This window comes from Meles meles, chromosome 11 (assembly GCF_922984935.1).
Source record: "Meles meles chromosome 11, mMelMel3.1 paternal haplotype, whole genome shotgun sequence".
Lineage (NCBI taxonomy): Eukaryota > Metazoa > Chordata > Mammalia > Carnivora > Mustelidae > Meles > Meles meles.
The window spans coordinates 88,244,305-88,261,775 of NC_060076.1; the positions used below are offsets into that span (position 1 = coordinate 88,244,305).

At 43.7% G+C, this 17,471-nt stretch overlaps 1 protein-coding gene across 5 annotated transcripts in view; it reads right to left on the reverse strand.

Moving 5' to 3' along the window:
- Positions 1-4,732: 4,732 nt before the first annotated feature.
- PIP5K1B (phosphatidylinositol-4-phosphate 5-kinase type 1 beta) overlaps positions 4,733-17,471 on the reverse strand; it is a 290,374-nt gene continuing 277,635 nt past the window's right edge. For 4 of the 5 annotated variants that reach the window (XM_046022086.1, XM_046022085.1, XM_046022088.1 and 1 more), the window contains one exon: positions 4,734-5,452. In XM_046022086.1, coding sequence (XP_045878042.1) covers positions 5,450-5,452 — 3 coding nt within the window. In that variant the 3' untranslated portion in view covers positions 4,734-5,449. Of the gene's footprint in view, positions 5,453-17,471 lie in introns of all 5 variants that reach the window. The other variant, XM_046022089.1, reaches the window with a different exon arrangement.

Sequence of the window (17,471 nt, forward strand, 5' to 3'; positions counted from 1 at the left end):
CAAGAGATGTCCAGTGAGTGGAGGTTTGGGGCTCATCTTCTGGGGGAGGGGGCCCCCTCCATGCTGGGACTGAGGCAAGTGTGACTAGCATGGGTGGTTCCACTGGAGCACAGGGGGCAGGACTTGGTGTAATCAAGTTAGGTAGTGAGTGTTGGTGCTGTGTTGGTTCCTGCTGGTGGTCCTATGCTCATGCTGAGGGATAGGGGAGTGAGATGTCACTGGCCAGTTCATTCTCTGAGATGAGTGACTAGCCTCTGCACTGTGTGCCCCTGGTGTTCTTCCAATCACTGTTTGCATGTTGTATGTCCATGGGTTGATGGCTTGCCTTCTCTTCAAGATCAATGCTGTTCTTGAAGAGAAGGTAAGCCATCAACCCATGGACATATAGCATGGACCGTATCTCAGCTAAGCCCACTGACATTTAAACTCCAATCCTTAAGCTCCTTTGGTTACAAGAACTCAAGAAACTCTGGCCCTCTCACTTTCCAGGCCTATTGCTATGAGGATTCATTTTCCTTGTGTGCTAGTCTGTCTCTCACCCTTCTCTGCAACCACAGCTTCCTCCTTCCACAGCAGCCATGATCTCTTTCTTTCCCAAGCCATATTTCTGTACTTCTTTCCTTCTTTGATGTGGCCTCTATCTTTACTTGTGGAGTTTGTTTTGCCAGTCTTCAGATAGATTTCTGGTGTATTTAGGATGAAATGATAGTTATCTAGTTGTATTTGTAGGACACGGTGAGCCTATGGTCCTACTCTGCTGTCATCTTCTAGAAGCTACCAAGGTTTGTTTAGCTTCATAATAAACTGAAATTTTTTGTCCAGAGTGGCTGTACCATTCTGCATTCCTACCAGCAAAATATGAGAGTTAGCATTACTTCACAGACTCACCAGCACTTGTCATTGTCAATTAAGAAAAATTTAGCCAGTTTAATATATGTGTAGTAGAGTGTCCCTGCAACTTTAATTTGCCTTTTCCTAATGACTGATGATGTTGAATGTCTTGTGCTTATTTGCCATCTACTTATTTGCCTTGAAATGTCTATTTAAATCTTTTGACCATTTCTTTTTTAGTTTTTTTTAGAAGTCTTTTTCAGTTTTAATATACTTTTTGGGGGGGGAATAAGCTTAGATTTACAGAAAATTTGCAAAGGTAGAACAAAGTTTCTGTATACTCTTGACCCAGTTTCTCTGAATATAAACGTCCAATACAACTGTGGTTCATTTGCATAAATTAAGAGATTAACCTTCATACAATGCTGTTAAATTCCAAACTTTATTCAGATTTCACCAGTTTTTCTAATGTCCTCCTCTCTCCACCCCTGACTCTAGGATCAGTTCTGGGATGTGGAGGATGAAAATATTATGCCCTCATGTTATAAATCTCTTGGGTATTTTCACGTTCTTGGAGAACTTGTGCCTAGAGCATCTGACCTCTACTCTTGAGTAGTTTTTCGATCTCTTCCATTGTCATCGTCTTGGGATTTCCCTTAACCTTCAACCTGGGGATTCTTTTCACTTCTATCCTGGGTTGCATCTCTCATTTTCTGGATCCTATGTCTTTTTCATGGCTCTCTCTTTCTGGTTTATGCTCTCATTTTGGCAAAATACATCTTTTTGGAGCTTCTGGATAAAGGGCAGATGGAAGTTATTTTTGTACAGATTATTCTACTTTTACGTATAAGTATTTTTTCAGGGTGCGGTCATTACTTTTAAAAATCAACTTGCCTAGTGCAGAGGACCCAGTTATTTAATTAACACTGATGTAGGTATTGCTGAAAATTAATTTAGGGTCCATACTTAGTTGACTTTAAGATTTCCCTTGATAGTATGGGTAAGCCTCATCTAGGCAAGTGATGGCCTTTGAAGAGAAACTAATGTGTTCTAGAAAAGAAGAAATTCTGGGGGCACCTGGGTGGCTCAGTTGGTTAAGCCTCTGTCTTTGGCTCAGGTCATGGTCTCAGGGTCCTGGGACCGAGCCCCACATCGGGCTCTCTGCTTAGCGGGGAGCCTGCTTCCTCCTCTCTCTCTGCCTGCCTCTCTGCCCACTTGTGATCTCTGTCTGTCAAATAAATAAATAAAATCTTAAAAAAAAAAAAGAAATTCTGCCTCACAACTCTTCTATCAACTCATGCCTTAGCATCCAGCCTGCTAACCTGCCATGTGAATTTCAGACTGGCCTTTTGCTGCAATTATGTGTGCCAATTTCTTAAATCTATTAGCTATGTCTATGTCTCTCCTATTTCTCTGGAGAATCCCAATACGAAGGGTGTAGATTTAGAGATTAGAAAAAATATTTCTCAGAATTTGAAGGCTTCATTAGTTTTTGGCTTCCAGTGGTGCTGTTGAGAACTTTGATTGGATTCTGACTCTTGAGCTTTATGTCAAATTAACTTTAATTTCTGAAAGCCTATGGAATCTTGTGATCATCCCTGGTGGCTTGAAAGTGCATGGTCAGGTTCATTTTTGTCAATTTTTCTGGACACTTGGAGGCCCCTTTAATCTAGAAATGCATGTTTTTTTAGTTGGGGGCTGTTTTCTTATGTTATTTGTTTGAAGTTTTCTTTACCTCCATGGTCTCTGGTTTCTCTTTGTGGAAGTCCATTGGTTGCATGATCTAGTGGAACTGTGTTCAATTTTCTTTTTATTCCTTTTTAAAATCATTTGGATATTTCCTCAGCCTTATCTTCCAATCACTTTCTTAGTTTCTAACTTCTGCCAACATGCTTTCTAAATGTTCATTTTTATAGTATCTGATCTTATTTCACAGATGCCATATAATTTGATTTCTGTAAAGATGTAATGCTAATTTTTCTTTTGAAGTTTTTTTTAAAGATTCTATTTTCATGTAATCTCTACACCCAACATGGGGCCCGAACCCACAGCCCTGAGATCAAGTCACATGCTCTACTAACTGAGTCAGCCCAGGCACCCCAAGTTTGCTTCCTATAGTCCCTGTTTCCCCCAGGCCCCAATTTCCTGCTCGTGTATTTCAGTCTCAGAGGAATTCCTGAGATGTTTTGTGTTCCTTGGTTGGCTGCTCATTAAGAGTGGGGACTACATGCTATGAGCACTGGTGGTGAGGGAAGGCTTGCAGCTCAAATTCACTGTAGGGTGCCGTGCCTGAGTCAGTTGCTGGGGAGTCTCCAATGTTACTATCTTTAAACTTTCCCCCTTGGTAAGGTAACTGTATTTTAGTGGTCCAAAAGACAACAGTTTTAAATATAAAAGAACGTACTTTTTTGCCTGAGTGTTGGGCATAAACTCAGACTATCCTAGGCAAATTAGAGGATGGGTAATCTATATCCTGATAGTGATATTTCTCTTGGAAAATTCTTCCATATCTGGTATAGATGCTAGAAGTCAAATTTTCTGTATCTTGGAGCTGTGTGAAGGAAGAGGTCTGGAGGGTCTCCTCATTCATTATAGTCTTAAATTGGAATCTCCCCAAATGCCAATCAGCAGTAGAGCAGAAAATTGTGGAATATTCATATAATGGAATACTACTCAACAGTGAAAAAGAAGGAGAAGCTGCTGCTGCTTTTTTCTTTTAAAAGAATGAGCTTCTGCTATACACAACAAAACAAGTCTTACATAACATTGAAAAATAACAACAAAAAGCCAGATAAAGAGTATGTACTATAGGATTCTATTTATACGAAGTACTAGAACTGGGAAAACTAATCCATGATAACAGAAATCAGAGTAAGTTACTTTCTGGGCATTGATGGAGAGGCATCAATCCCACCAGGAGAGGGCACATGAGTCTGTAGGTTAGATAAATGCGTAGATTTAAAATTGGAGAGGGGAAAAGTGGGATCCCCGCTAGGTAAACCCCTGTAGTCAGAGTATCTCCTAGTACCTAGGAATACTAAGGAAAGAGAAGCAAAGAATCCTCTCTATTTCATTAGAATTCCCGGTTGAAATCCCAACCCAGGATAGATTGCCAGCACCAACTCTGCATGCAAAATTACTACTTACACTGAGTACCCACAGTTCTGGGTCACATTTACGAAAGTTAATACCATGTTTGCTTTTAAGACTCGGCTTGCTTGAACTTGAGCATCTTAATCATCAGGAATGTCTTTCTGGGGTCTTGGTCATATTACTTTCTAATGACTTTTTTTCCCCCGATTATATGATTAGGCAGCCTTTTAAGCCCCTGCTGTTTGAGACACTAATGAAATTGTGTAGATTTAAGCAATAATTGCTTAAAATATTCACTGCCCCTTTCTGCTGACTTAGTTCCTTGGTGAGAAGTTGCCACTCCTGACATCTTTCCTGTCACTGTCATTTGCTTTGGTTTGTGCCATGTAAGCAGAAGTTCTGTAAGCCACACCTAAAGTGGGAGCTTTAAGAGTTCCCATTGCCAGTTTCCCTACTGGTTCCCCGCCCACCCTTAATAAATAAAGGGCGTATCCTAGATAGAATCTGCTCTTGATGCCTATGCAGAGATCTGGGGATTGTTTGTTACCACAGTGTAACAGAGTGAGAGAGTACTGACGAATACACCAGGATATTTGGGAAAGTCTCAAGAACAAGTTGAGTACAATCTGCTACTGTGTCTTCTCTGGACCCAGAGAATTTTCTCTCCATCTATCATGAGTTAGTTAATGTAGGATCCCTGAACATCTTAAAAACGGAAGAGTATCAAGGTTATCTTGTTAATTAATACAAGAAATATAAAGACCATAAACCACTGGAATTAATGTACTACCACAACTGAGAACAAAATATTTTATTTCTCTCAATAAAACTATAGTTTACAATAGTTTTTACTAAATAAATTATATAATTTCTCTTTTACAAGCAATAAACTAAATCACAAATATTTCAAAGACAACGTATGTACACGACATAAGGCCTTTTATAAATAGCTTTGCTTTTCTCATTTCACTAGTAAACAGTGAAAAAATCTTTATAGAAGCTAGTTTTCTATAAAGTATATGCAGACATATTACACTGATCTTTATATGAAACCAAGTTAAACTTTTAAAGACATGGGCTATGATTATAATTTGCAAAAAAGAGCAGAATTTAGACTTTATTTACCATTTTGCATGGATGGATTTTTAAAAAATAAGCAGATTACATGTGTTGCTTATGTATAATCATTGGATGCATGCAAAACGAAAAAATGCAAGTGTCAATAGGAAAATAGCACTTCCAAGTCCCAAATGGTGATTGGCAATGAAAGCAGCTGAAATCGAGCTCATGCAGTTCTTCACAGTTGAGCAAGCAACAGCAAATGATAGAATAGTGTGGTATTTTTCACATCACATCTGCTGATCAGCCTACGGACCAAGGCTCCCCTGACACCTTGCAAATTCCTAAATCCGGCTGATTATTACTCCGTGTGCAGTGGGGGTCAGCCAAGTTCCTCTGGGTAATTTCGGAGTAGAGAAACTTCACATCCACAACTGTGTTCACATCTCACGGTCACCGTTTTCACTTACTGGGGGGAGGGGGATAAAAAGAAAAGAAAGCAGCTGTAAGACTAAGTTTGGGCATTGACTGATAACTGCTCCTCATGAATGGGAACACGAATTCATTATTTCTCCTGATGTCTTGTACCTGGGAAACGTGCATTAGGGTCGGCGATCTTCTGCGACGATTAGCATGGCATTGGCTTCTCTGGTGGACCCAGAACTTGTAATTACACCAAGGTGAATCGAGTTCCTCCTACATCACTGCACTGTGCTAGGGCTCAGAAGGAAACAGTGCCGGCTAAGGTGTACTCCTGACCTCCAAGTGCACAGGGCTGCGGGCACGCGCTGTGGTCTAGCAGGCACGAAGCCAATCAGAACCGGAACATAGTCTTGAACTCATGAATGCTGTGTTCATTTTCAAACACTACTTTGCAACGGGGGAGTAAAAATATGTCCAGCAATTTTTTTTTTTAAAGATTTATTTTAGAGCAGGAGAGAGTGTGAGAGCACCAGAGGGAAAGGGAGAAGGAGACACAATCCCCAGCAAACTCCACACAGAACCTGGAGCCAGAAGCAAGGCTCGATCCCAGGATCCTGAGATGAACCTAAGAGTTGGATGCTCATGGCCAATTTTTGTTGTTGTTTATTTATTTATAATCTCTAGACCCAACGTGGGTCTTGAACTCATGACTCCAAGAATCAAGAGTTGCATGCTCTTCTGACTGAGCCAGCCAGGTGCCCCTGCCTGGCAAATATTTAACCCAAAATGGTAACCATTTAAGGTCAGGGACTGCTAATTCAATCTGTGACAGTGAAACCAAGCTACATCGGGGGAGGCAGTACCGTGTTCAGTTTTTAGAGACAGACACAGTGGGCTAAGTCCACTGATTTCCTCCTCATTACAGCCCCAGGACATGAGGCGTATTACTGAGCCTTCTTCATACCTGGTTGTATCTGTACAATGGGAGTAACAAACCCTACTTTATAGGGTAGTTGTAAGGGATAAACTTTGGGGAAATACATTGTGTGTATCTATGTGAGTGCGGATGTGTACACACACACACACACACACACACCCCATATACATAAACGTGTACACACACACACACACCCCATATACATAAACGTGTACACACACACACACACACCCCATATACATAAACTACATCATTTAGTGCCAAGCCTGTGTGAGCATCCTCACACTAGCTATTGAGATTGGATCTGGAATCACAGAAGCTGTGGGACCCAACGCATTCATCTGGAGGCTGAAAAAATGAATACAAAGTTTGGAATGACTATGCTAATTATTAAGAGACCATGTCAAAGATTCTATTTAAAAATGAGTATTTTGTCACGTAATTGAATGTTAATGAGAGTTGTAATTTTTATTAGTTTCCACTTTGTTTCTTACTAACCTAAGTCAGGAAGGTTTGCCTGCTTAAATGTACAACTTGCCCAAACCATCACTCAAATCCTCTTTCAGAAATAGCTTGTGTTTGGTGCCGTGAGCGGTAGCGGCGGGCAAAGCAGCCACACCACACACCTTCTCCGGACAGATGTCTGTGATTGTGGACTTGTTCATGCTCAGGCTGATAACTTGGTGGGGCACATAGCAATCAGGATAAAAAAAATCCACATGGGGGCGCCTGGGTGGCTCAGTGGGTTAAGCCGCTGCCTTCGGCTCAGGTCATGATCTCAGGGTCCTGGGATCGAGTCCCGCATCGGGTTCTCTGCTCAGCGGGGAGCCTGCTTCCCTCTCTCTCTCTCTGCCTGCCTCTGTCTACTTGTGATCTCTCTCTGTCAAATAAATAAAAAAAAAAAATCCACATAAAATTATATGGTCCTACTGATATGCTTTATAAATCCTGTCTTTTTAATTTTTCTTTTTAAAAGATTGTCTTTTAGAGAGCATACGATCACGGGGGGCCCGAGGGAGAGGGAGATCCAAGCAGACTGTGCCAAGTGCAGAGTCCTATGAGCAGCTCGATCTCATGACCCCCGAGATCCTGACCTGAGCTGAAACCAAGAGTTGGAGGCGTAAACCAACTGCACCCCACAGGCGCCCATGAATCCTGCTTTCTTATAAACAAAAACCAAACACTGAAAGGTGATCTGTTCTTGTTCTCTCGATCACAGTTGGAGGTCTGTGTCTGGGTTCGAATGTTAAACCTGGAGAAGGCCATGACCCAGTGAGACCCATGCCTGAGATGACCCACCTAGGGGAAGGGCTTCAAACTGAAGACCCCATGAAAATGGCCAGGAACATGGGTATTTTGGTCTAGAAAAGGCAACTTAGAGCCATCACTGTGGCAGCGAATTCCAGAGTTCTCTTTTAACCACAGGACTTTATCAATTACTGCTGATAAACTGATTTCCCCAGATAACTCAGAATATTGTAGAGATTTCCTATATATAGGGGGGCCCAGGTGGCTCAGTGGGTTAAGCTTCTGCCTTCGGCTCAGGTCATGATCTCAGGGTCCTGGGATCGAGCCCCGCATCAGACTCTGCTCAGCGGGGAGCCTGCTTCCTCCTCTCTCTCTTCCTGCTTTCTGCCTGCTTGTGATCTCTCTCTCTTTATAAAATAAAATCTTTATAAAAAATCAAATCTTTATAAAAATCTTTATAAAATAAGTAAAATAAAATCTTTATAAAATAAATAAAATCTTTATAAAATTTTTTTTTTTAAGATTTTATTTATTTATTTGACAGAGAGAGATCATAAGTAGGCAGAGAGGCAGACAGAGAGAGTGAGAGGGAAGCAGGCTCCCTGCTGAGCAGAGAGCCCGATGTGGGACTCGATCCCAGGACTCTGAGATCATGACCTGAGCTGAAGGCAGCAGCCTAAACCACTGAGCCACCCAGGCGCCCCTATAAAATATCTTTATTAAAAAAAACTTCCTATAAATAACCATCTGAAAAAAGTAACATTTGGGTATTTTTCAAAATGGGTTAAATGGATAATTTAGTAAAAACAAATGAGGCTTTATAATAAAATATAGTCTCCTTACTAAAAATAAGGAGTCATGGGGCGCCTGGGTGGCTCAGTGGTTTAAGCCTCTGCCTTCAGCTCAGGTCATGATCTCAGGGTCCTGGGATCGAGCCCCACATCGGGTTCTCTGCTTGGCAGGGAGCCTGCTCCCCGCCCCCCCGCCTGCCTCTCTGCGTACTTGTGATCTCTGGCAAATAAATAAAATCTTTAAAAAAAAATAAACTTGATGTTAGATGACCTTGCTCAACTGTAGGCTGTGGTCAGCGTCCTGAGCCCTTCCAGGCGGGCGAGGAGCAGCCATGACGTTCGGTAGGCTGAGTGTCTTAAATGCACTTTCCACTTAGGATATTTTCAACTTAGGATGGGTTTATTGGGACAGAACCCCATCATTAGCCAAGATCTGGATTTCTGTGGCCTAATCCCACAACGTTACTTATTCCACGCATGGGTGTTTATGTCTGGGAGCGGGTGAGATAGAAATGTATTTTTGTTTCCCCTTAAACCCAAGGACTTAAGTTTATGATGGAAACTACACAGTAATGCACACCTGGGGTCAAAGATTGCAAAGCTTTTTCATAATCAAAATTATGTAAAGCATGATCACAGAGAAAGAAAGGAAAATAGCGCATCACAAGCAGTCTGTTTCCCAACTAACCAAGAAGCCCTTTCTGAGGCTGGACTGCACTGTCGGGGGAGGCCTGAGAGCCCGGGCGGACCCTACAAGTGGAGCCTCCAACGTGGGCTTCCCAGAGCCACGTGCATTTCTGAGGTCCCCTTTCTAGGCTTGTTTCCGAGCCTTACATTTTCTTTTGCCTGTCAACTTTTTGTCTGAGAAAAGCACACACCCACACCCTTAAGCTGTTTATCTTTTGAAATTTTGATTTTTTTTTAAAATGAAGGACAGCTGACACACAATGTTAGATTAGTTTCAGGTATCAGACCTAGTGATCGGACTCGTCTCTGTGTTACGCTCTGTTCCCATCTGTCCCCACGTGACGCTGGTACTGTATTCTCCGTGTTGTACCTTCTGCTCCCATGCCCTGCTCATTCGTACCTAGAAGTCTGTGTTTCCTGCTCCCCTTTGCTCATTCTGCCTAGTCCCCCTCCCCTCCCCTCATCCTCCCCTCTGGGAACCATCAGTCTGCTCTCTGTATTTATGAGTCTATTTCTGCTTTTTGTTTTTCAGATTGCATATACAAGTGAAATCATATATTTGTCTTTGACTTCATTTAGTATAATACCCGTCAGCTCCATCCATGTTGTGGCCAAGGGCAAGATGTCATATATATTTTTTTAAATGTCTGAGTAATAATCCGCGGTGTATATATATCCCATCTTCTTTATGTTTATTTTTTAAAGTTTTTTTTTTTTTTTTAATTTGAAAGAGATCATAAGTAGGCAGAGAAGCAGGCGGGGTGGGGGGGGGAAGCAGGCACCCCGCTGAGCAGAGAGCCCAACGTGGGGCTTGATCCCAGGACCCTGAGACCATGCCTGAGCCGAAGGCAGAGGCTTAAACTACTGAGCCACCCAGATGCCCCTGTATCTCCTCTTCTTTATCCATTCATCATCCATGGACATTTGGGCTGCTTCCCTACCTTGGCTCTTGTAAATAACGCTGCAATAAATACAGGGGCGCATATATCTTTTAGAATTCATGTTCTTGTTTTCCTTGGGTACACACCTGACAGTGGAATTACTGGATCATACGGTATTTCTATTATTCACTTTGTGAGAAACCTCCTTAGTGTTTTCCACGGTGGCTGTAACCGTTGGCATTCCCAGCAGCCGTGCACAAGGGTTCCTTTTTCTCCACATCCTCGCCAACACTTATTTCTTGACTTTTTGATTCCAGCCGTTCTGACGAGTGTGAAGTGACACCTTGCTGTGGTTTTGATTAGCATCTCTTTGATCATGACTGATGCTAGACATCTTTTCATGTGTCTGTAGGCACTGGTATGCCTTCTTTGGAAAAATGTCTATTCAGATTTTATTTCAACTTTTTAAAATATGTATATTAGAGAGTTTGAGTGCATGAGAACAAGCTTCAGGGGAGAGGGAGAAGCAGGCTCCCCGCGGAGCAGAGAGCCCGACATGGGGCTCGATCCCAGGACCCTGAGATCATGACCTGAGCGAAGGCAGAGGCTTAACCCACTGAGCCACCCATGCACCCCCCAGATTTTCTTATTCTTTTTTTTTAATAGATTTTATTTATTTGACACAGATCACAAGTAGGCAGAGAGGCATGCAGAGAGAGGAGGAAGCAGGCTCCCTGCTGAGCAGAGAGCCCGACATGGGGCTCGATCACAGGACCCCGAGATCATGACCTGAGCTGAAGGCAGCGGCTTAACCCACTGAGCCACCCAGGTGCCCCAGATTTTCTTATTCTTAAAAAAGATTTTATTTGTTTGAGCAAGAGCAGCAGCGGGGCTGGGGGTATTGGGGAGCAGAAGGAGAGGAAGCAGCAGATTCCCTGCTGAGCAGAAGTCTGACCTGGGGGTTAATGCCGGGACCCTGGGATCATGACTTGAGCCAAAGGCAGATGCTTAACCAACTGAACCACTCAGGTGACCCAGATTTTCTTATTTTTAAATCAGATGTGTGTTTGAGTGTACTGAATTGTATAAATTCTTTCAATATTTTGGATAGTAACCCCTTAGGGGATGTACCGAAGGCAACTATCTTACCTTGTTCCGTGGGTTTTGCCTTTTTTCATTTTGTTGATGGTTTGCTGCACAGAAGCCTTTCATTGTGGTGCAGTCCCAGTAGTTAGTTTTAGCTTTTTTTCCCCCTTGACTGAGGAGACCCTACCTAGAGAAACCTTTCTATAGCCAATGTCAAAGAAGTGACTGCCTTTGCTTTCTTTTAGGGATTTAATGGTTTTACATTTCTCATTTTGGGTTTTTTTTTTTTTTAAGATTTTATTTATTTGACAGAGATCACAAGCAGGCAGAGAGGCAGGCAGAGAGAGAGGGAAGCAGGCTCCCCGCGGAGCAGAGAGCCCGATGCGGGACTCGATCCCAGGATCCTGAGATCATGACCTGAGCCGAAGGCAGCGGCTTAACCCACTGAGCCACCCAGGTGCCCCTCGCATTTTGGTTTTTAATCCACTTGGAGCTTATTTTTTGTGCATGGTGTCAGAAAGTGGTCCAGGTTCATTCTCTGGCCGTAGCTGTCCAGTTTTCCCAGCACCACTGATCAGAGAGACTGTCTTTCCCCCACTGTATATTCTTGCCTTCTCTGTCATAGATGAATGGACCATCAGTGTGTGATTTTGTTTATGGACTCTCTTCCACTGATCTGTGCGTCTGTTTCTGTGACAATACTGTACTGTTTTCGTTACGATAGCTTTGCAATAGGTCCTCAACTCTGGGATTGTGATACCTTCAGTTTTCTTCTTCCTTAAGATTGTTTTGGGTGTTTTAGGGTCTTTGGTGCTTCCATTACAAATTTTAGTATTACTTGTCCTAGCGCTGTGAAAAATGCCGTTGGTGTTTTGAGAGGGATTGAACTGAACTTGTACATTGCTTTGGACAGTATGAACATTCTAACAATATTAATTCTTCCAATCCGGGAGCGTGGACTCTATTTTTATTGGTGTCATCTTCAATTTCTCTTATCAATGTTATGTAGTTTGCGGAGTACAGGCCTTTTGCCTCCTTAAACTTATTCCTAGGTATTTTATTAAATGTGGTGCAATTGTAAATGGAGTTCTTTTCTTACCTTCTCTTTGTGCTATTTTGTTATTCGCGTCTAGAAACTCAATTGATTTCTGTGTATCTTGTGTTCTGTAACTTCACTGACATCACTTATTCTAAGTTTTTTTTTGGTGAGGTCTTTAGGGTTTTCTATGTATAGTATTATCTGCAAATAGTGATGGTTTTATTTATTTCTTCTCTGATTGCTGTGGCTACAACCTCCAGGCTTGGTTTCTTGGTTTAATCTTTTTTTCTAGTTAAGCGTAAGGTTAGGTTTTTGTTTGTTTGTTTTTGAGATACTTTATCTTAAGAAAGGTCTGTAACAGTACCACACATTTTCCTCTTAGCAATGCTTTAGTTGTCCCAAAGATTCTGCACGTTGTTTTTAGTTTTGTTTTTTTTTTTTAATCTCCATGTATTTTTTCCAGTTTCCTTTTTCGTATCTTTGTTGACTCACTGCTATTGAGTAGCATGGTGTTTAGCCTCTACGTGTTTGTGTTTTGCCCAGTTTTTTCCCTTTTGATTGATAACTAGTTTCATTCCATTGTGGCTGGAGAAGATGCAGGGTATGATTTCAGTCTTTTTAAATTTACTGAGACTTGTTTTGTGGCCTAACATGTGATCTGTCCTGGAGAATGTTCCACGGGCATTTTATGTACGTTTGAAAAGAATGTGTATTCCGTTGGTTTTACATGGAATGTCCCATACTCATTTAGGTCCATCTGGTCTAAGGTACGAGTGTGTATGTATTAAGATTTTACTTATTTATTTGAGAGAGAGCAAGCAGCGGGAGGGGCAAAGGGAGATGGATGTCAGGGAGCCTGGCATGGGGCAGCTTGATCCCAGGACCCCAAGACCATGACCTGAGCTGAAATTAAGAGTCCAAAGGTTAACTGACTGAGCCACCGAGGAGACCTACAGTCTTTCTTTTAAAGTCTAGTTTTTGTTTAAGTATTGCTACCCTGGCTTTCTTCCCCCACTTGCATCTGCGTGGAACATGATTTTTTTCCATCCCTTCACTTTTAGTCTGTGTCTTAAGGTCCGAAGTGAGTGTCTTTTAGGGAGAATATAGATAGGTCTTGATTTTTTATGCATTCTGGTGTCTCATGTTTTTTGATTAAGTGTAAATCCTTTAAATGCTCCAAAGTATTTATTGAGAGGTATGTACTTACTGCCATTTTGTTAAGTGGCTAAACCTACATTTAAAAAACACATTTAGTCAATCAAATTTTGTAGGAGCTGGAATGTGGTGGCCAGGCGGAACTTCCCAACTGTCAGACTGGCCAATATGGACAGGACTAAAAGGACCGTGAGGTCTCCATGTCCCATGAGCCCTTGGGGTGATGTCCGTTGTTGTTTTTTTCTTTTTTCATTTAATTTTTCTTTTCAGTGTTCCAAAATTCATTGTTTATGCACCACACCCAGTGTTCCATGCAATACGTGCCCTCCTCAATACCCACCACCAGGCTCACGCAACCCCCCACCCCCCCTCCAAAACCCTCAGTTTGTTTCTCAGAGTCCACAGTCTCTCATGGTTTGTCTCCCCCTCCGATTTCCCCCAACTCCTCTCCATCTCCCCATGTCTTCCGTGTTATTCCTTCTGCTCCACAAGTAAGTGAAACCATATGATAATTGACTCTCTCTGCTTGACTTTACTCAGCATAATCTCCTCCAGTCCCATCCATGTTGCTAGAAAAGTTGGGTATTCATCCTTTCTGATGGAGACATAATACTCCATCGTGTATATGTACCACATCTGCCTTATCCATTTGTCTGTTGCAGGGCATCTTGGTTCTTTCCACCGTTTGGCAACTGTGGCCATTTCTGCTATAAACATTGGGGGGCATATGGCCCTTCTTTTCACTACATCTGTATCTTTGGGGTAAATACCCAGTAGTGCAATTGCAGGGTCATAGGGAAGCTCTATTTTTAATTTCTTAATTATTTCTTAATTCACACTGTTTTCTCCACACTGTTTTCCAAAGTGGCTGCACCAACTTGCACTGTAACTTGCATTACACCAACAGTGTAAAAGGGTTCCCCTTTTTCCACATCCTCTCCCAATTGTCGTTTACTGTCTTGTTAATTTTGGCCATTCTAACTGGTGTAAGGTGGTATCTCAATGTGGTTTTGATTTGAATCTCCCCGATAGCTAGTGATGATGAACATTCTTTCATGTGTCTGTTAGCCATTTGTATGTCTTCTTTGGAGAAGTGTCTGTTCATGTCTCCTGCCCATTTTTTGACGTGATTATCTGTTTTGTGTGTGTTGAGTTTGAGGAGTTCTTTATAGATCAGCCCTTTGTACTGTCATTTGCAAATATCTTCTCCCATTCCGTGGTTGCCTCTTTGTCTTGTTGACTGTTTCCTTTGCTGTGCAGAAGCTTTTGATCTTGATGAAGTCCCCAAAGTTCATTTTTGCTTTTGTTTCCTTGGCCTTTGGAGACATGTCTTTTTTTTTTTTTTTTAAAGATTTTATTTATTTATTTGACAGAGAGAGATCACAAGTAGGCAGAGAGGCAGGCAGAGAGAGAGAGAGGGAAGCAGGCTCCCTGCTGAGCAGAGAGCCCGATGCGGGACTTGATCCCAGGACCCTGAGATCATGACCTGAGCCGAAGGCAGCGGCTTAACCCACTGAGCCACCCAGGCGCCCCTGGAGACATGTCTTGAAAGAAGTTGCTGTGGCCGATGTCGAAGAGGTTACTGCCTATGTTCTTCTCTAGGATTTTGATAGATTCCTGCCTCACATTGAGGTCTTTTAGCCATTTCGAGTTTATCTTAGTGTATGGTGTAAGAGAATGGTTGAGTTTCATTCTTCTATACATAGCTGTCCAATTTGGGGTGATGTTCCTTTTTAATTGTACCTATTTTAGGTATAGGCCAATGGCTCTGTGGTTTTCCTGTATGGGGTCCAAAGGCATCCTCATTTTGGTTTCAGAACGAAATGCTTTTTTTAAAAGATTTTATTTATTTGATAGAGAGATTGAGAGCGTACAGAGGGAGAGGGTTGGTTATCGGATGTGGGTGTGGTTTGTGGCTCCCCAAACCATTAGAGATCACTAAAATGAAGATAATAATGAAAAAGTTGGAAATGTTGTAAAAATTACCAGACTGTCACACACAGCCACAAACCGAGCAAGCGCTCCCTGCGGAGTTGCCGCAAACCTTGAACGGGTAAAACCTGGAATGAAAAGACGCGTGCCTACACCGATGAGAAGAGACTCGAGAAAAACGTTGGCACTCACTGTAGGTGCCTCATGGGAATGAAGGGGAGATTATGGCCTTTCATTTTTTTTTTTTTGAACTATTAATGTTGCAGCGATGTTTTAACACAGCTCTCTGCCTGATTAATTTGTTTTCCAAAAGCCCGAGAGAAGCCTGAGGGCATCCATGATGTATATGGGCTGACAGCTCTACGGGGAACGTTCCAGCACTTGAGTAACTTCTGTTCCTTGTAAATCCAAGTGGTTTTGTCACCTGATACGTCCAATAACCTTGGGGCCACAGCAGAATCCACTCTGACCCCTGCTTATGCCTCAGTTGGAAAATGCTGGGGGAGGGAGCATAACCTTGGTTTCATTGGAAAAGCAGCACTGCCTTCGGATGAGACCACTGGATTCTCTTCCCGCCAGGAAGGACGAAAGCAGAAAGAGCCCAGGGGCCTCCGGCCTTGGTCCAGAGGGTAGGAACCAGAAGCTCTACCCCCATCAAGCCTTTCTGTCTCAGCACTTCTACTGGTACCACTTTTCTTTACAAAAAGACACCGTAGCCGTTAGGGGTTGAGTCGGAGCTCTCCGAAACGGCTACGCAGAAGTCCTCATCGCCGTTGCCTCACAACGCGACCCTCTTTGGAGGTAGGATGCTCACGGAGATAATTAGGTTGAAATAAGGTCATGAGGGTGAGCCCTCATCCAATACAACCGACGTCTTTATCCAAAGGGGAAATCTGGACACGCACAGGGAAGCCCGTGTGAGGACACAGGGTGAAGACTGTTCTCTCCAAGCCAAGGTGAGGTGCCTGGGAGGCCTCCTTCCCCATGGCCCTCAGAAGGAACCGACCCTGCCAACCCCTCGCTCTCTGGCTTCTGGCCTCCAGAGCTGTGCAACAATACATTTCGGTGGTCTAAGCCACCTCGGTGGTGGTCCTTTACTACCACAGCCCTAGAAACCAATGCAGCAGCCATTACTGGGATTTACAAAGTATTTTCTTTTTCTAAATTAAAATCTCAGATTTTTAATTTTTTTTTTTTTAAGATTTTACTCACTTATTTGACAGAGATCACAAGCAGGCAGAGCGGCAGGCAGAGAGAGAGGGGGGAAGCAGGCTCCCTGCTGAGCATGGAGCCAGGCATGGGGCTTGAGTCCAGGACCCTGAGGTCATGACCTGAGCTGAAGGCAGAGGCTTAACCCACTGAGCGACCCAGGCGCCCCATGGATTTTTAAAATTCTTAATCCTATTCCTTCCTGGGGGTTCCTTCCAAGCACACAGCCAGCCAGGAGGAGACGCTGTAGGAGACGAGCTGTCAGATTCAAAGTGAAGAGAAGGATCTGTCCACCTTGTATTGGTGTAGGTTCGGCTCAACCTGTAAAAAGAGCCTTTTCTCTGCTGAGTCCCCAGACTGCCAAGGGGCCTCTCTAAGGCGCTTGAGTCGGGCTGTCGTTGCAGCGGAGGAGGGCCCTGGATTTTTGCACCTGTTACCAGTAGCCTCCAGTCGGGCTGGAAAGGAGGCGGGTGCTGGGCCTGTCCCAGGGAGCCACCTCTGACCCCCGCAGGGCACGCGCAGCACTGAGTCTGTGAGAGAGGTCACCGGACGGAAGCTTTCAGAGACACACTTGCTCTTTTTTTTTTTTTTAAATACCGTTTCAATTCAAGGACTTCCGCTACCGCCTCCGGCCCGCGGGCAGCGGCGCCTTTCTGCCAGCAGGGGGCAGTAGGGTCCGCCGCAAACACGGACAGAGTCCCCGTTCCCGCGGGTGTGCGGCAGCGCCGCCTGACGGTGCGCAAGGAGAAGGGAGACCACGCAAAGGCGCCGAGGCCAACGCCATGTGCAGACACAGGCAGAGATGAGGGCTGCACGGCGAAGAATGTCAAGGGACGTACGGAGCCACCGAAGGCTGGAAGCAGCCGGGAAGGATCTCGCCCGAGCGCCTTCAGATGGACGGGGCCGGGCCTTGCAGATACCTGCATCCGGGCGGCCGGCCTCCAGCACCGTGACACAGTGCGGTTCTGGTGAAGCCACCCGGATCCAGGGACTTGGTGCTTGGGCAGCCCTAGGAAACTAGCACAGGTAGCCACAAAAGCAGGGGAAGCCAAGCCCTCCGATCTGCCCTGCTGCGTCCTCCTTCCCCTTCACCACACTCC